At 35.4% G+C, this 17,837-nt stretch overlaps 1 protein-coding gene across 9 annotated transcripts in view; it reads left to right on the top strand.

Moving 5' to 3' along the window:
- Positions 1–17,837, top strand: part of SYNE1 (spectrin repeat containing nuclear envelope protein 1) — a 286,469-nt gene that overhangs the window by 211,728 nt on the left and 56,904 nt on the right. For all 9 annotated transcript variants that reach the window (XM_010707196.3, XM_019612919.2, XM_010707198.3 and 6 more), the window contains 12 exons: positions 1,486–1,605; positions 3,415–3,615; positions 4,285–4,458; positions 4,865–4,996; positions 6,898–7,094; positions 8,327–8,459; positions 8,795–8,977; positions 9,634–9,783; positions 10,792–10,968; positions 13,847–14,002; positions 16,191–16,346; positions 17,049–17,219. In XM_010707196.3, coding sequence (XP_010705498.1) covers positions 1,486–1,605; positions 3,415–3,615; positions 4,285–4,458; positions 4,865–4,996; positions 6,898–7,094; positions 8,327–8,459; positions 8,795–8,977; positions 9,634–9,783; positions 10,792–10,968; positions 13,847–14,002; positions 16,191–16,346; positions 17,049–17,219 — 1,950 coding nt within the window. The remainder of the gene's footprint in view (positions 1–1,485; positions 1,606–3,414; positions 3,616–4,284; positions 4,459–4,864; positions 4,997–6,897; positions 7,095–8,326; positions 8,460–8,794; positions 8,978–9,633; positions 9,784–10,791; positions 10,969–13,846; positions 14,003–16,190; positions 16,347–17,048; positions 17,220–17,837) is intronic.

Raw genomic sequence — 17,837 nt, 5'->3', positions numbered from 1 at the left:
ATAATCTACTTTGGCTGATAAGACTTGGAAATTTAAAAAATTCGATTTTGTTTGTTTCTTTGAGATGTGATTGGGAAAATAGAAATAATGCATTTAATCAGCAAAGTAACTTAGGTAAATAGGCATAAATTTAGTGACTATGTTGTCAATGCTCTTGTTGCGAAAGGAGACTAAACGACTGCATGCTTCACTCCTAAGAGGAAGATGGAAAGATATTTGTTGATATAAACAGGTGTAGGATGGTAACTTTAACGATGGTAACAACAACTTAACAAGATTCAAAGTAGCTAGATATTCTTGACAATTTGCTACATAGATGGTAGGGGGTGCATAATGAATCTAAGATGAAAAATGAGTTAGGCTAATATAGCTTAAAAACAGTAAACCTGTCTACATAACATCACCACATCCTGAGTGAATCTCTGTACACCTCAGGAGATGTCCCTACTCAAGGGGAGATTCTGGTGTGCAGCCAACTGTTTGCAAGAACTTTCCAAGGGGATTTTAGGCTGCTTACTATTTATGAAATAAGAGGATTGACTCGTAGTCATACAGCTTAGAATTAGTTCTGTTGAACCAGGTGTCTTTTAACAGATGTCTGAGCACCAGTGTTGAAACCTTGATTGTTATTAGTCCCAAGGACAAGGTCTTTTGTACCTCATTGTGTGCACTAGGCCTTGGGCATAATAATCAGGTTGGTTGCAGGGGCAAGGACTGCACCATCACAGCTCTGCATTAATGGAAGTCAGGAGACTACTCTTATGAATAGTTTAAACATATAGATAGGTAGCTTCCAAAAAGCGACCTTAACAAGGGTCTGATTTACATTTTTAACTTACATGCATGAATTCAACAGAAACCTCTTAGTTTGAAAAAGCTCGTTTTGCTTGCAGCTTCTATTGAAGAAAAAGAAAATTGAATTATCACCCGTGTATATGTGTAAACACCAACTTACGTGCTTTAGCTATAGCTTCCCAAGTGCAAAAGGAAGAGTACAGCTCTTTTTCTTTGACTGTAATTCTTAGCCCTACTCTGGTCCTCTAAAGGAACAGTGCAAAACTCTTTCGCTGTTGTGCAGGATTCTTGCTGTAATGGTTGTTTGCTTGGTGCTCAGTTGTGAGAGGAAAAAGTACTAATACAAAGAATACTCTATGACGGTGTTAGAATAGTGCTTTTGTGCCTAAGCTATATAATTAATAACAGGAACTTCACAACAAGATTTTGTATAAAGGAGTGTAAACAGCTAGTGATTGAGAAATAATAATAAAAAGCCACATTGTATTTCAGTTAAAAAAGAAACAAACAAAGGCTTCCCTCCCAATTTAACATTAACACTTTAGAGTATCCTCTGAAATTTCATCAGATTCATCATATGGAAAGGACTGATGAATAATTTAGGCAGAAAACAGAAAAGAACATTCATGTCTGACAGCTACAGTTTCATAATTAAACATACAAAATAAATGATGTAATTTTCAAATACAGGTCATAATGCAGGCAGAAGAAAGTTTGAAGGAATTAGATGCTGGAATCAGTGAATTAAAGAAGAGTGTAGATAAGCTACAAATAGACCAGCCTTCTGTACAAGAGCTATGTAAGCTACAGGTAAGGTTCATAAGTTCCATCCTAGAGCTGTATGGTGTTATGAAGGGTATCAGTATTTTTCCTTTTTGTTGCTCATAAAGTATTTGTGGAATATATATTTAAAAACATTTAATATAAATTGATAGCTTTTTGCCTGGTTCCCCTAGATTTTCTACTTCAGCTTTTACAAATTGTTTAACATCTCAATTATCAATATTAATCATAACAATATGCAAAAAAACATGTTTATTTTCTGCTCTTGTTGAGTTTCTGTTAGCAAGGACAAAGTTTATCACATAAAACATGTATTTCGGATGAAAGCTGAGGCCTGTTTTCATCACTGTATTGATCTGGTATTAAGCTCTATCTCACATCAGCCATTTTAAAAATAAAGCTACAGTGAGGGAGAAATGGAGGCAGGTAGGATAAGGAGGAGGAATGGTAAGTGTGACCTGAAACTGGAAATGTTCTGCTTTCACAAAAATGCCCATAATGCTAAACTAAAAAATTATCTCATTCATGCACACATATTTTCAAATATCCTGTGTCCTACCACTTAAGTACAAATTTATGCAGATTTTTTTAAGGCTGTTGAATCTCCTTTTTGAGCACTTTCACAAAGTGCTTTCACTAGGAAAGTGAAAGATGAAGAGATGGTTTAGGACTGAATTTTACTTTTTATAGTGGCGTAATGATTTTAAAGAGAACGTAAAAATGGAATCTAAATATAAGCTAACAGAGCAGTGATCTCAACAAAAAATGAGTGATAAAATATTGTGTAAAAGGTCTTTTTTTAAACCACTTTTTTATCCTTTTGTTCCTAAAGCCTCCTGCTTATTTTCCTTGTCATGTTATTTGTAGATACCCCAATCCGTTTACTTCAGTCTTTAAAAAATCCTTCCCTTTGCTTTTGTACCATTGTGCTTTGCGCAGTTCTTTCCTTAAACCTGAGAGAGAGGGCAGCAGTCCCAATGTGGGTATTTTGTTCTACTACTTGATGGTCTTAGAAATATTTTATTTTCTTGATTTTTGTATGCCTTGCCTTGGATAAGTCTTTGCCCAATGTGACTCTGATCTTATCTTCACAATCAGACATATGTTCTGAGAATATAGATCTCAAAACCAAAATGGTTAAATAGTCTTGCTTAAGTGAAGGAAAAAATCTGTATGTTGTTCTCACTTCTGTAGCTGATCTATGCAAGTTGACAAATAGCAACAGGAACTTGTTCTTCTAACTGGTTGATTATGCATTTGACAGAATAGGCACACTGTGAAAGTACATACTACACTTTTCTACATTGTACTGTTCTGTTCTATTACTCTTTTAGGCTTAGTTTGTTTCTTTTTCTATAGGTAGTATGTACCTTGCTCGCTAACAATTAGTTGCTATGGCACAGATCTCTTCCTGTGCTGAAGCAGGCGATGAAGACAAACCTGACTAAAATGCTTGTACTCTGTGTAGCCATGATGGGGCCAGTACAACACACTACATTATAAGAAGCAGAACATAAACAGCATCTTCAGTTACAGCAGCCACACTTGTCTGGTTTTAGAGGACTTCTTTGCTCCTTACTCTTTGGGATTTGCTATCTTTGTTCCCTGCTGCACGCACCTGAAAAAGTTGCAGATGCTGCTTGTTTTTTCTCTCTTTAAATGCTGATTAATTAGTTTACCATTTGAGTTGGTGTATCAACACAATCTTTTTTATCTGTGAATAGTTACTACTGTGCTAGCATTAAGAGAAATAGAATACAGTGACAGAGAAGTGGCTGCTGTGTAGACAAATAAGGTAAGAAATAAGGATCATCATTGATGCTTTTTGCCTCAAAGGATATGTATGATGAGGTGATGATGATAATTGGATCCAGGCGGAGTGACCTGAACCAGAATCTGGCTCTTAAAAGGCAATACGAGCGGGCTTTGCAGGACCTGGCTGATTTGGTAGAAACAGGCCAAGAAAAGATGGATGGTGACCAGAAAATGATAGTTGCTTCTAAGGAAGAGGTTCAATCACTACTTAACAAGCATAAGGTAAGAAACTGTGGCTTATTTTGGTATTGATAATGACTGTAAGGTTGTATACAGTAAATTGCTAGTCATTAATTCCTGAATGTTTAGGACCTTTTCTGAATGGTGAGCTAGTGTAAGTCAGGATACATTAAAATTACTCTATTTTAAATTGTAATTAATGAACTGTTCTGACCAAATGACTTTCAAATACTCTGTTGCAGGTAAATCCTATTGGATTGTAGTTGCTTCTCCATTTTAAAAACAACTTCCTATTCTTGTGCTGTCATGCTACATATCAATTTCAGCTATCACTCAATTTTTTCCCATTGGAAATTTAAGTTTGCTAATAACATCCACAATATATAGTAAAACTATGCACAGCAAGTCTATGTTTTTTGGTGTGGCAGAATTTTTAAATGGTGTATATCTGATTTAAGCTATTTTTGTTTGTAGAATTAGAGTACTGAATTTGCATGTAAAGAGTAACCTCTTTCTTTTTTAAAAAGGCAGCTGTCCTGTTTGTATTATGTGTTGGATTTTGTGAATTGTTGTTGGAGGGAAAAGTTTACAATTCTATATCTGTCTATACTTAATTATAATGCTATTGTCTTAAGTTGTTGTTTTAATAGTAATGAATTGAAGGAAAATTGCACTTTCCTTCTTCTATTGTCTTTTCCCCTTCTCCATCAGGAATATTTTCAGGGGTTGGAGTCTCACATGATCCTGACAGAGACACTCTCCAGAAAGATGAGTAGTTTTGCCCTTTTGAAGGAAATTCAATCACATCCAGAACTAATGACACAAGCTTCAACTGTATTAAAGCTGGCACATAAACGAGGTGTGGAGCTGGAATACATTCTAGAGGTAATAATTCCTTTGATCTTTTTTGTATGTCCATCATAATCTATTACCAGTACACCCTACAGTGGTTTTCTATGCCTGAACTGAATTGATGGATGTCAGTCCTACTTGTACATACAAGGAGCTCATGGACAGCATGTAATTTTGTATTGAGAACTTCAGGTGACACAAATTGGGCTCCTCTAAATTTGAAAGAACTGCTTAGCTTTGTCTGACAAGCACATTCTGACCAAAAGCTATGCTTGATGCAGAGATGGTGTTTTATTGTAGATTTTTAAGACATTTTTACTGTTGTTTCTGTACATTCACAGCAGTGCAGCTATCGTATTTGAGATTGAGAAAGCAAGTAATATATTTAAAATTTATTCAGGAATGAAAAGTATAGACACTCGTATATTTGTACCTACAGACTTGGATACATCTTGATGAAGATTACCAGGAACTTACCAGACAACTGGAGTCTGTCGAAGGTAGCATTCCTGCTGTTGGTTTGGTGGAAGAGACAGAAGACAAGCTCATAGAACGGATTAAACTTTTTCAGGTACTTTGTAGTTATTTTATATTGAAAAGTTTGATGGAAGAGGACCTCTGTCATGATTCTAGCTGGAGTCCAGTTGGAAGGACAGTTGGAATGGATCGGATTAGACAAGACTTTGGAGACCTTCAAGGATGGAGATCCCACAGCCGGGCTGAGGACCAGTTGCAGTGCTGCACTACTTTCTACTGAAAAAATTTCATAAAATGTCCAATCTGAACCTTCCAACTTGTAGCTTGTGACCATTATCGTTTTTATGTTGTGTACCACTACTAAGAAGCATTTATTTCCATTGTATTTTTAATGCTACTTCAAATAGTTATTGGCTTTTGTTAGACTAGCCTTTAGTCTTCTATTGCCAACATAAAACAAGCATGCCTCCCCAGCTCTCCTTTTAAAGGTGTGCTACAGATCCCTAAATGTCTTAGCAGCTCTCCAAAAGACCTGGACCAGTTTCTGCTTCTTGAACTTGGTGAGGTGAGGACAAGGCAAAATAGGATACACTAGATATGGTCTTACCAGCACCATATAGATAGGGATAATAAAATAACGTAAGTCTGCTGACCACACACCTACTAATGTATGCCAGTGCTGTGGTTTGCCACATTAGTGATGTAATCGTTATGATAGATGCAAGGCTAAATATACCAGCTGTTCCCATTCTAGCCTGTACTTAGAAAGAATGTTATTCTGCCCAAGGTGCAGAATTTCAATTTCATTTTGAACATTCTCTGGTTCCTGCCTTATTGAGATTTCAATTTTATCGAAGTGCCTCTTGACTCTGTCTGTCTTTTTCTGTGAATATGTCAATTACTCTCCATATATTAGTGCAATCCACAAATTTATCACAAGAATGCTCTCTATTATTATCTGTGCCCTTACCTAAGATGTTAAAAATGTTTGGACTCCAATATCAACAATCCTTGGAGTACTTTGCTGATTATTGACTGCCAGCCAAATGTTAAGCCTTTGATTGCTACTTTTTGAATCCAGCAGTATGAGCCATGCAACATTTCTCCAGCCTTCACTCTCAGCTTCCAGAGGAGGGTGCTGTGGGAGACGGTATCAGAGGCCAAACTGAAATCAGTTTCATCCACAAAGTAGTTTTGTCAGAGAAGGTAGTCAAGTTAGCAAGTCTGTACTGAGTATTCCTGATTGCTTTTTTCCTCCTTTTTGTTCTTGGAAATGGAGTCCATGATCCTTCTAGAGAGCAAGATGAAGCTAGTCAGCCTGCAGTTCCTTGAATTATCTTCCTCTTTCTTACCCGCAATAACAGCTAGTAGTTTAAATACAGATTTTTATACCACATCCTGTTTTTTTTCAGTCTGTTCTCAGAATGAAAGTTCTGATCCACTGCTTTTTTTGAGTCTTGTAGTATGCAAAGTACTTTGGATATTCTTGTTTTGTTTTCAGAAAGATGTCTGACACATTTTTCTTGCAAATTTACTTTCCATTCTTTTCTAATATGAATTTACTATGTATACTGTTTTTTACCAGACAGCTTTCTGGTTTTTTAATGCTATGAGGAGAACTTAAGCAATACATTGTGTGGGTGGAGCTATTAACTATTGGCATTGGTTTTGTTTAGTGCTAGGCATTGTTTGTGTTTTCCTCTTCTCTTTGCCTTGTCAGTTTCATAAATCAGGTTATTTGAATCAAGATTCTTGGATTCTACTATTAAATAAGTTTAAATACTTTTTTTTTCTTCTTTTTGTGGCCACGTTTAGATTTAAAATTAATCAGATTATCTGCTTTATTGGTTTCAGTGAGTTCTAGAGAGGGAGAAAAATGTGATGTGCAGTGGTAACATTGGACATGCTACAAAATGCAATAGAAGAAAATGGAATATTGAGAAAGCATAGCTGTATAAACTTGCAGAGCTAACTTTCTCTCTTCTGTCATTACAGCATCTGAGATCTAACCTGACTGAATATCAGCCTAAATTATACCAGGTGCTGGATGATGGGAAAAGGCTACTTTTTTCTGTTAGTTGCTCAGACCTTGAAAGTCAGCTGAACCAACTGGGAGAACACTGGCTAAGTAACACCAGCAAGGTTAACAAGGAACTTCACAGGCTGGAGACAATACTGAAGCACTGGACAAGGTAATCACAGAATCGTAGGTGTTGGAAGGCACCTCTGGAGATCATACAGTCCAACTCCCCTTCTAAAGCAGGTTCTATAAATTAGGTAGCACAGGCAAGTATCCAGGCATGTTTTGAATATCTCCAGAGAAAAAGATTGCACATTTTCTCTGGGCACCCTGTTCCAGTGCTCTCTCATCCTTAAATGCTGATACAGTGAACAGTATAAGCTTCTTTAATTACACTGTTGAACTTAGTTGTTCTGAACCCAGAACTTTATATTCCACATTTAAAGGAAAGTTCTTGGAAATAGATGTGATGGTTCAACTACACTAAAATACCCTACTTCTATTACGTACAAGTGCTATCATTTTCTCTTATGTACAATAAAATACATACTTGATAAGTCAGTGGGAAGAAGTGAGAAGACATATAGATAACTAAATTAGAAGCCCCCTTTCCAGTGGTGAGGAGGGGTGTATTCTTTGCTAAAATAGCATGAGTAGCCTTAGCACAATCTGGTATTGTCATTGCTGGGTTCTTGGAGTTCTGTGTCATTGTATGTTGGGATGGGAACATTTAGCTGCCTTTAGTAATGTTCATATACCACTTTTGAAATGCATTCTCTAAGATTTGTACAAGATTTCTTTATTATTTTTCATAATGTCTCTGGCTTGTCTCACTAGCCTTTCAAGAAAGATACATAAAATGATTATATATATAAAGTTTATGTAAAGGCATTCTCATTCTAACATTTACTTAGCAAATGGAATGATGTGGAGATAGAAAAAAGAAAAAACAAAACAAAACAAAACAAAAAAAGCCAGCCATTACATTTTTGATCTGATATAACACACTTTAAAGCTTTTGAAAGGCTGAGCCTTCTCATGGGAAACAGAAAAGGTGATTGTGTGCTATGGGTTATGGCACTGTTACAGCTCCTCTGACTGGGTTGATGGACTAGTTAATAGTTCTTCATTAGACTTAGTTTTTCCTAAAAGGTAAAAGAAGTCACTGGTAGGAATCATGGATGTAATGGTTAAAATATGAGCAGCCTGATACCTTACCTTTCTTAAAAATTAAATCATGCTTTTCTGAAGTCAAGAAATCATGAAATTTGATAAGAGGAAAAAAAAAATCTGTTTTTTAAAAATCTGTTATAGGGCATTTTCTTCCAACACATGGAAGAGACTACTCTTCTGGAAGCAAGAAGTGTCAATGAGTATTTTAGTTTTCTGTAAACATTTTTGCAGGTATCAAAGTGAATCAATAGAACTGACACACTGGTTACAGTCTGCAAAAGAGCGACTTGAGTTTTGGAGTCAGCAGTCTCTGACAGTTCCTCAGGAACTGGAAACTGTTCGAGACCACCTGAATTCCTTTTTGGTAAGTTATTCATAGGCCTAGGGCACCATTTTTTCCCTCAGATTACAGTAAACAGCTTAGCAATCATATTCCACAAGAGGAATATGAAAAAAAAGTAAAAAAAAAAGTCTTTCGCTGAATTTTCCTTCCAAAAGCTGATATGTTTGCACATTCATTACTGAACTATTTTTATGATTGAAAACAATTTTTGTTTTCACTTTATATGAAATATAACTGGTGAACACTGATAGAAAGATTGGATTTTTAAAGAGAAATGAGGATATTCTTAGTTTTCTGAGATTTAATGCTTAAGTACAGGTAGTTGCTTATTTCCACAAAAACGATTCTGCTTGTAGGAGTTTTCGAAAGAAGTGGATGCTAAATCATCACAGAAATCTTCTGTACTGAGTACTGGGAACCAGCTCCTCAGACTGAAGAAGGTAGATACAGCAGCGTTGCGTGCAGGATTGTCCCACATTGACAGTCAGTGGACAGAGCTACTCACACACATCCCAATAGTACAAGAGAAGTTGCACCAGGTAAGAAAGAACAATGGAGGCCTCTAATATTCCAGAAAATTAAAACCATACAATTGGCTCCTTCTCTGAAAGTTGGTTGCTTCCTGATTGTCTTTATCCATTTGAGAAAAGATAGGAACAACATTATCTCCACTTTAGAGTGGAAAAGCCTGCACTCGTATCTATATACTGTCTACCCATACTGCCTAGCACTAACTGATGCTAAATTCAAACTTTCCCAGTTGCATTTGCTAAATTTTAAGTGACAAGCAGGTAAGCTTTTTTAGAAACATAGATGTACTGTTTGGAAAAACGTGCTGCCTCCTGTCAGCTTGTTTTCTTCAGAAGATGTTTTTGTTCAAAATCTAAAGACTGGGTAGTCTGCAGAAGACAAAGTCAAAATGGAATCTTTAGGCTTGTATCATGAAGAATGGAAATAAGAAGCCTTTAATATAATGTTTTCTTATAAAGATGCATGAAGCTATACATTATATTTTTTATTGAGAGCTTTCAATTATTTTTTTCACTGCATTGTTTTATGAATTTCAGTAATATATTTGGGGTGTAGAATAATGATAACAAAAGCAAGGAAAAGAATATGCACTATGGTAATGCAAAGCAAGGAATTACTGTTAATTTTCTTCTCAGCATTTAATTTAATTCTGTTATTTCTACAGCTGCAGATGGACAAAATTCCTTCTCGCCATGCTATCACTGAAGTTATGAGCTGGATTTCCCTGATGGAAAATGTTATTCATAAAGATGAGGAGAGTATAAAAAACATAATAGGACAAAAAGCCATTCAGGATTATGTCCAAAAATACAAGGTATAGCATGGAAATACAGATTTTATTTTCAAATTATCTCCACTAAATGCATGTACAGATGTGAAGTAGAACTAATTTAAGTAAAAAAACAAACAAAAATGTACTGTGGAAATGTTAGAATTGTACAGCGATTAGAATGGAGTAACATTTGATGTAGTGGAAAAGAAACAAATTAATTTTACTCTGCTGTTTACTTATGGCAGGAATTTAATTTTTAGTATACTTACCTTAATATCCAGGTAATTAAAAGCAATATGTACCTTATTAGATGTAGTTTTTGTCCAAAAAGAAAATGCATTTTGCAAATAAGATTTCACAAGCTCTCTACATAGCCTGTTCTAGAATGGAAAGTATGCACTGCTTTACAGATGAATCAATTCATCAATATCTGCAGTAAAAATGAAAGATGGTATATCTTGAGCTAACTATTAAGAAAGAGAGCAAATAAAATGTAAGCTTTTTCCAGATCAGTAACACTCCTGTAATAGATCTGTACCCAGGAACTCTATTCTCACTGTCAGAACAGTTTTATTCTTTTGAAGAATATTTATTATGATACATTCCAGATATTTGTACAAGTTACATGAAACATGGATAACAAATTTAGTCCTCACAAGAGTATTAAAAGGTTGCTTTACTTCTTGGTTATTCTTCTCTGTTTATAGTGGTGCTTTCCATAATACCTCTTGGTGGAGTAAAAAATAACTGAGATTAAGTGAAGTGAATAGAACTAATAAGCACTTACTTTTTTTTTGGTAAACCTTATCCACGTGTTTGTTTTCTTTGAGGAAAAACAGGCAATTTCTTTATTCCCAAGGCAGTGTAGTGCTTTTTTAGTTCTAAATATTTAGAAGAGAAATATCAGTGTTTTTAATTACTGTTCAGATGCTAGAAAAAGCTTAAGCAAGATTGTAGTAGGGATGTAATTTGTGAATGTTTTTCTCCTCTGTTCTGAAGGATACTAAGAAATGATTACATTTTTTGAAGTATTATTTCCTTATTTTCTAGGGTTTCAAGATAGATTTAAATTGCAAACAGTTGACTATAGACTTTGTGAACCAATCTGTGCTACAAATTAGCAGCCAAGATGTTGAAAGTAAACGTAGTGACAAAACTGATTTTGCAGAACAGCTCGGTGCAATGAATAGACGTTGGCAGATTCTACAAGGCTTGGTAACAGAAAAGGTAAAGAAAACCATCAGCTGCTCTGTTGTGAACTTTAAAAGTATGTGCAAAAATGAAATAGTAATGGTTAGAAGTCTCTGCAAGGCATTTAGTCCAACCTCCTACTCAGATAGAGCTAACTTTACAGTTGGATGAGATTGCACAGGGTCCTGCTTTCATGACTTCTGAAAATACATAAGGATGGATTTTTCATAAACTATCTTGGCTGTTTGTTCCTGTACTTAAACACTGTCCCCTGTCTCACTGTTCCCCTGAGAAACAAGTTTTTGCCATATGCCCAATCAGAATTTCTGTTAATTTGAGTCTGTTTCTTCTCTTTTCACTGTGCATCTCGAAGAAGAGTTTAGCTCCATCTTCTCCATAATCATAATGAGTAGAAGAGTGCATTGAGACTCTTTCTTAATGTGACTCTTTCTTAATGTTCTTTTCCCCAGGCTAAATTAAATGAGTTTCTTCTTATAAGTAATGTACTCCAGCTTCCTAACTACTTTAGTACCTCTTCACCAATTTGTCAATTGAGAAGGCCCAAAATGGGTCACCAGAGTCAAGGAGACGGGAATAATCTATTTTATTGACTCGCTGGGTGTGTTCTCCGTAGTATATCCCAGATATAGTTAGTCTTCGTCAGTAATGGTCTACAATGCTGCTGTATTGCTTGTATTCAAATTATTGTTCATCATAGCCCTTATTAGCAAAGTTGCTTTCTGCCAACCTGCATGTTACTATGTCCAGAATGAAGGACTTTACCATTTACCTTTGCTGAATTTCTTCAGGATTCACAAGCATATTCCTCCATCTTGTTAAGCTTTCTATGAATGGCAGCTCTGCTCTGCAGCGCATCAATGACTTCTTCCAAATCAGTAACATCTGTGAACCTGGTGAGAGTACAGTTCATCATGTTGTTCAGTTTCTCAATTAAGATTATTAAACAATATCAAATTTAAGACTCACCATGTTGATCTGGCAGCCTTGTAAGTGGCTGCCAGATAGACCTTGAAAATTTTACCACTGGCCTTTAAAGCATTGCTAAAGCCAAGCTGAACAGTATCTAGTACTCTCCATTTGCTGTTTATGTCATCATAGAAGGCAATTAGTTATTTCAGGCTCAATTTGCTCTCGGTAAGACTACATTTATTGCTACTTCATGCAGGCGGAAATGATCTATTACAGAATTTGAAGTACAGCCTTTTTCTATTCACCAGAAACTTCCTCCAGCCGCCATGACTCTTCAAATGTGATAGCAGCCTTACAATGACATGGGCATCCTTGTATACGTTCTGTCTAGTTCTGTGGACTTCTATAGATACAGCTTATTTAAGTAACTCTTAATTCATCTCTCCTCTCTCATAGCTAGTACTTCAGTCTGACTATCCTGGTTATATCAATATTCCATATCATGACATCATGTTATGCTGTTGGATGCAGAGGCACAGTGCAGCGCGGAGCTGCAATTCCTGTTTTTGGCAGTCTCACATGAGTTCTGACTCTCCAAGATGAAGATACACTGAGATGTACTACATCACTACAAGAGCCTCAATATGATCTCTGATTCTGGTTGATGAGGATTTCCAGGTTCCATCAGTGCAGCGAGCAGCACAGTCATAGCCTTCCTCTCTCTCTCATTTGAATTATGAATTGTAACTCTCTTATTATTATCTTACATTCTTTTACCATCTGTAGTAAATTTCTTCTATCTCCTTATCTTATTTAGGTCGTTCCTTCTCCCCCAGAAGGGGTGAAAGGGGCCCTCTTGCCCTGTTGTACTTGAAACTGCAATGTTGCCAAAAGACCTGGAAGACATGAGAAGGAGACCTTGGCAGTAGAATCATAGTGAAGAAGGCACTGTGTGGCTCAGACTATTATGTGGTTTTCTATTAGGTGCAGATGCATTTATAATGATTAACAGGAAGAGTTCTTTCTTTCACTAGCTAGCTTCAGCTAAAATTTTGCTTTCCCAAGACCAGCCCTGCACAGCCAGGAATTCACTTCCATTCACACTTCTTTTTCTTTTTTTATATCAGTAAGAAGCTCTCAGTTCTGCCCAAGCCTCCTAACTATGCCACACTATTTCCTTGTAGCGTAGGATTTATCTTTTTGTGACTTGAGGATGTTGTCTATGAATGTCATCTGTCTTCTCCTTTGCCCTTCTGTACAGCCTCACATGGCATCATGTTTACTTGAACAAACCAAACATTACTATACCAAACTATTCTACGTATTTTTAATCTACTACTTGCTTTCCTTGCTTCACTCTCAATTGTCTTGTCACATGGTCAGCTAATTAAGATGACTCATTCTCTAGAATAGTTTATGTGAATGCTTTTTATGTTAATACTGCCAAGTTCAAATTCTGCTTTTGTTATTTAGCTGTTTTATATTATCTTTCAAAGAATAATTTGCTATCTAATTTCCACTGAGTAACACCTAGATCAGAAAAATCAGAGTGATTTTGAAGTGGCCAGTTGCCAAAGGAGGTAATATAAATTGTTGTCTTTATCACATTTGTAAGCAAGAAATAAATAATGTATTTTCACATACTTAGTTTTATTTGGGGAGTCATGACGTATATACCCTCTGAAAAGCATTCAGTTTCATAAAATATTCTGCCAGAATGTTAGCTCTTTTCCATGCCTCATGATTTTTGAATAAGTTATGTATATGGAATTATTCCTGGATGAAGCAGATTTTTTTTTAAATTATGAGCTCTTTTCAAATAGCAAATTTATTTCAATTTGAATACATATAGTGTTTTTAAATTCTGAAAGCATTACTGAATTCTGAGAAGGAGCTGGTCAGCATTGATTTTTACTGATTTATTTAACTGACCCAGAGTTAAAGGTAATTGTATGAGGAAGTATGCACTCTCATTTCTTTGCAGATCCAGCTGTTGGAAAGTTTGCAGGAATCCTGGACAGAATATGAAAATAATGTGCAGTGCCTAAAATCTTGGTTTGAAACCCAAGAGAAGAAGCTGAAAAAACAACAGAGAATTGGAGACCAGGCTTCAGTACAGAATGCTTTGAAAGATTGTCAGGTAAAATTTCATCCTAAATAACGGTATTCTAATTCCAGCAGTTAGAAACAAGACTTAATAAAGCCCTGTGGTATTTGTATACCATTGAAGTCAGTCGCTAAATTTCTCTTTACTTCAGTGAGAGAGAGATTTCATTTCTAAGGAAAAAAGCTAAGGAAAACAAGCAAGAACGTTAGTGTCTGTCTCAAAGATGTTTAAAAGTCATTACTCTTTTGACACTCAGTATTAAAGTGTAATTTCAAATATGTCAGACTTACTGAACTTGGAAGACTGTTAAAAGAAAATGATTGCTTTTTCTTTGGCCAGTCATTTGGAACTTGGTGTAATGAACACCATGTTTGACTATTCAGAAACTTATTTTTTCTGCCTCATCACTACCTTTCCTGCCCCATTTATTTATTCTGTTATTTATTCTTCTCCCCCTAGTACTCTTATTTTTTCAGGACTACTGAAAGAAAGATGTAAGAGTGTATTTTTCTTTTCAAAATAGGTTTGGAATCACACATACTCAAATATTCAACTATCCAGAAAAGAGAACAATGTTCGACTCACTTCACTTAGAAAAGCATAAAGAGTAATCTTAAGTAGAATTGGCAAAGATTGCATGAGGAAAAGCTCAGCTATACAAAATATAGATCGATTCATAACCATCTCAGTTTTTCATGCAAAATTTATACAAGACTAGACAACAGTGAATAAGGGATATGCAGTGGATTCTGGGCATCTGACTAGGAATAGCATGTTTGAATAATCAGAAGGTTGTTTCTGGAGCTGTCAAACTAGGGTTTATTGTAAATTTGCCAGTGTATTAAGCACATATTTGATTTTGTAAAGACAAATATTTTATTAGGTCAGATATGTTAGAAATCATACTCTTATTTTTTCCAAAGTTCTTAACTCAGATTTTCAAACTGGAGCCAGTGCCTACTTTCAGTTAAACTGTCTTTATAATTTCAGCCCATACAACTGAATCAAGTGTAATTTACTGTAGCCTGCCAGAATTGGCAAGTTATGCTTGCCTGTAGTTCAAAGCTGAATATAATTTATCACCTCTTTGGTTTCTTTTGGTCAGCGAAGTTAGTGAACGTGCTTAGGTAGTCAGTTATGGATGGCAAGACTTTGATCATCAGAGAAACAAATTGTTTTAGAAATAGGAGTACCAGACACTCTCAAGTACCCTGTTCAGCTAGTACAAAAACTCCAGCTTATTGATTAACCAATGTTAGTTGCTGCCTAGTGTCATAATAACAAGTGGCACCTTTATTTTTCATCGCAGATCAGAAACAATAATGGATATTTAATTTTTCCATGGCTTTAGAATGATTTAGTAGATATCTCCTTTCACAGAGAATCAGAAATATTTGCTGTTATTGATGTTTGAAGCTTTTGTCCATTTTGCCTTCTGAAGTTTAGAGTGATTTTGTTCAAATCTAAATTACTCTGATTTCTGCTTGTTCTAAAGCCAAACTTGCTACTAGCAATTGAGAAGTGTTTCATTAAAAAAAAATTACTAGTAATAATTTTTTAAAAGTGTTATTCAAGGGTGTAATCTGGAACAAGATCATTGCTATAAGTTACAAACAAAAATTTGAAATAATACAGAAGAAAACTGCAAGAATAAACATATAGCAAAAGCTCAGTCCTCAGGAAGGGCCTTTGCTGGGAAATGGCAAAAGAATAAAGATTGCACTTTGTGTAGGGAGGCACAGTAAATTGACATGTTTCACTAGGAAGTCATCTTGTCCTTTTCTTTGGGTGGTAGAGTTTTTCCAGAACCATGAGCCAATTTTGGATTAATTAAAAAGTCATCTGTCTTCTGGGACAAATTATGACACACAATTTTCCCATGTATTCAAACTGCTAACCTATTTTTAATTAAATTTGGACTCTGTCATGAGAGCAGATGGTCACAGCAGAAGTTTAATGTAGAGGACATGCTTCTATTTAAATTAAAGGCATGCAATTGTGATTTAAAGGGACCTTAAAATATTCAGTGAAATTGCTGATGAGTTATGATTCTCTCGAGAACAAAAACAAACAAACAACAAAGTATGTGTGTGTGTCTTTCCTACTTTTAATATTGCACAAACTGAGGAGCATATGAGTATCTTTTTTGTTCCAAGTCACTGTCTACCCAAGTATAGGAAAAAAAAAAAAAATTCTAAGGTGTCATCTTTTTTCTTTTAAGGAATTAGAAGAATCGATAAGAACAAAGGAAAAAGAATTAGAAAGCATAGAAAAAAGTGGTCTGTCTTTGATACAAAACAAGAAGGAGGAAGCCTCTTCTGCTGTTTTGAATACACTGCAAGAAATCAATCATTCCTGGGCCAGCTTGGATCACGTGGTAAAACAATAATCAAACTTCAGAAATCAGAGCATATAGGAAAGGGATAAGTAGAAGTTTACAGCTCATGTATTTCTTTTGTGTTCTAGAGGAAGAGATTATAAATTGTGTCTGAGTTTTCATCTGTCTGCAAGCTTGTGCATATATTCCACATAAGATGGATGTAATATTTACTATTTTAGGATATTTTACATTCTTACAATTGAAGCTTTTAGATGCCTCCTACTATTTAGTAGAAAAGGACCAAATGTAAGTAACTTCCATTTCAAGCACCAGGAAGAGTAAGGAGGAGATCAGTACTAGTTGTTATCATCCAAAGATTGATAACATCAGTCCACTTTCAGGTAGAATGCAGCGCATTAAAGCCAGACTGTCCACTGACTTTCCTAGGCTTACTTGCCTGCCTTAGGGAGGCAATAAATTTATCTTGAACTTCTTCAAGCAAGGTAAAATGGACTTCATGTATTCTGGGTCCTTGCCATCCTGCTCTTCTGTGACTTGATTCTGTGAAACTGAACTTACTGCATAAGAACGCAGTGCAAACCGAGCTGGTGACAGTGCAGAATGTTCTTCCTCCAACAGGTTTAAGTTTAGGCATGCAGAACAAGTAGTAGAGATCAAAAGGAAGGAAATAATTTAAACAAAAGCAAATAACTTTTATGTTGTTCATTTATCTTATTTTTCCTCCTTCCTTCCTTCTAGGTTAGCCAACTAAAGATATTGTTGCAGTCTGTTCTTGATCAGTGGAGCATTTACAAAGTAACATATGAAGAACTAAATAGTTACCTGATGGAAGCCAGATACTCTTTGTCCCGCTTTTATCTTCTTACTGGTTCTTTGGAAGCTGTGAAAGTCCAAGTTAATAACCTACAGGTAAACTGGAATACCATAACTCTTCACATACTAAGGATGGATTTGAGGATGAATGTTGTCCTCATTTTATGGATGCAGATAAATATACTTTTTGGTTGATGGATTATGGAAGTGTGTGGATATACTAGCATGTTGACGACATGAGACATTTAGATGATGCTTTATCTAATGGCCATTGCTATTTTTTTTCATTTTCCTAAATAAATAAAGTAGTGATAGTTGTTTTCCTAGTACACTGTTGATGTTGCTTATATTCTGAGCTATAAGAGTTCCAAATGCTGAAACTCCTTTTATAAAATCATGTCGGTGGATCAAGTTTATATAGACCAAGCTTTTGCTTCAAAGAAAGTTGTTTTCAGCTTTCAAAAATCAAAAGTAATTATGCAAATTTCCAGATTTTTAAAATAACTAGAACTTTCATTGATAATATTTACCAGCAAATTTAAGTTTGCATTATCATTTAAATATTTTGTGTGATTGGAAGATCAAACTTTCTGAGCCGAGATATAAAGAGCATCTGTTAACACATTTTACAGCCAATCCTCTATGTTTTCATTTATTTATTTATTTATTGTTTATCAGAGAAGAGTTAGCAAAAAAAAAAAAAAGTACAAAAAA

The sequence above is a fragment of the Meleagris gallopavo genome, chromosome 2, assembly GCF_000146605.3.
Source record: "Meleagris gallopavo isolate NT-WF06-2002-E0010 breed Aviagen turkey brand Nicholas breeding stock chromosome 2, Turkey_5.1, whole genome shotgun sequence".
Taxonomy (NCBI): Eukaryota; Metazoa; Chordata; class Aves; order Galliformes; family Phasianidae; genus Meleagris; species Meleagris gallopavo.
The sequence above is the reverse complement of the archived record's forward strand: the minus strand, read 5'-3'. Positions and strand labels throughout refer to the sequence as shown.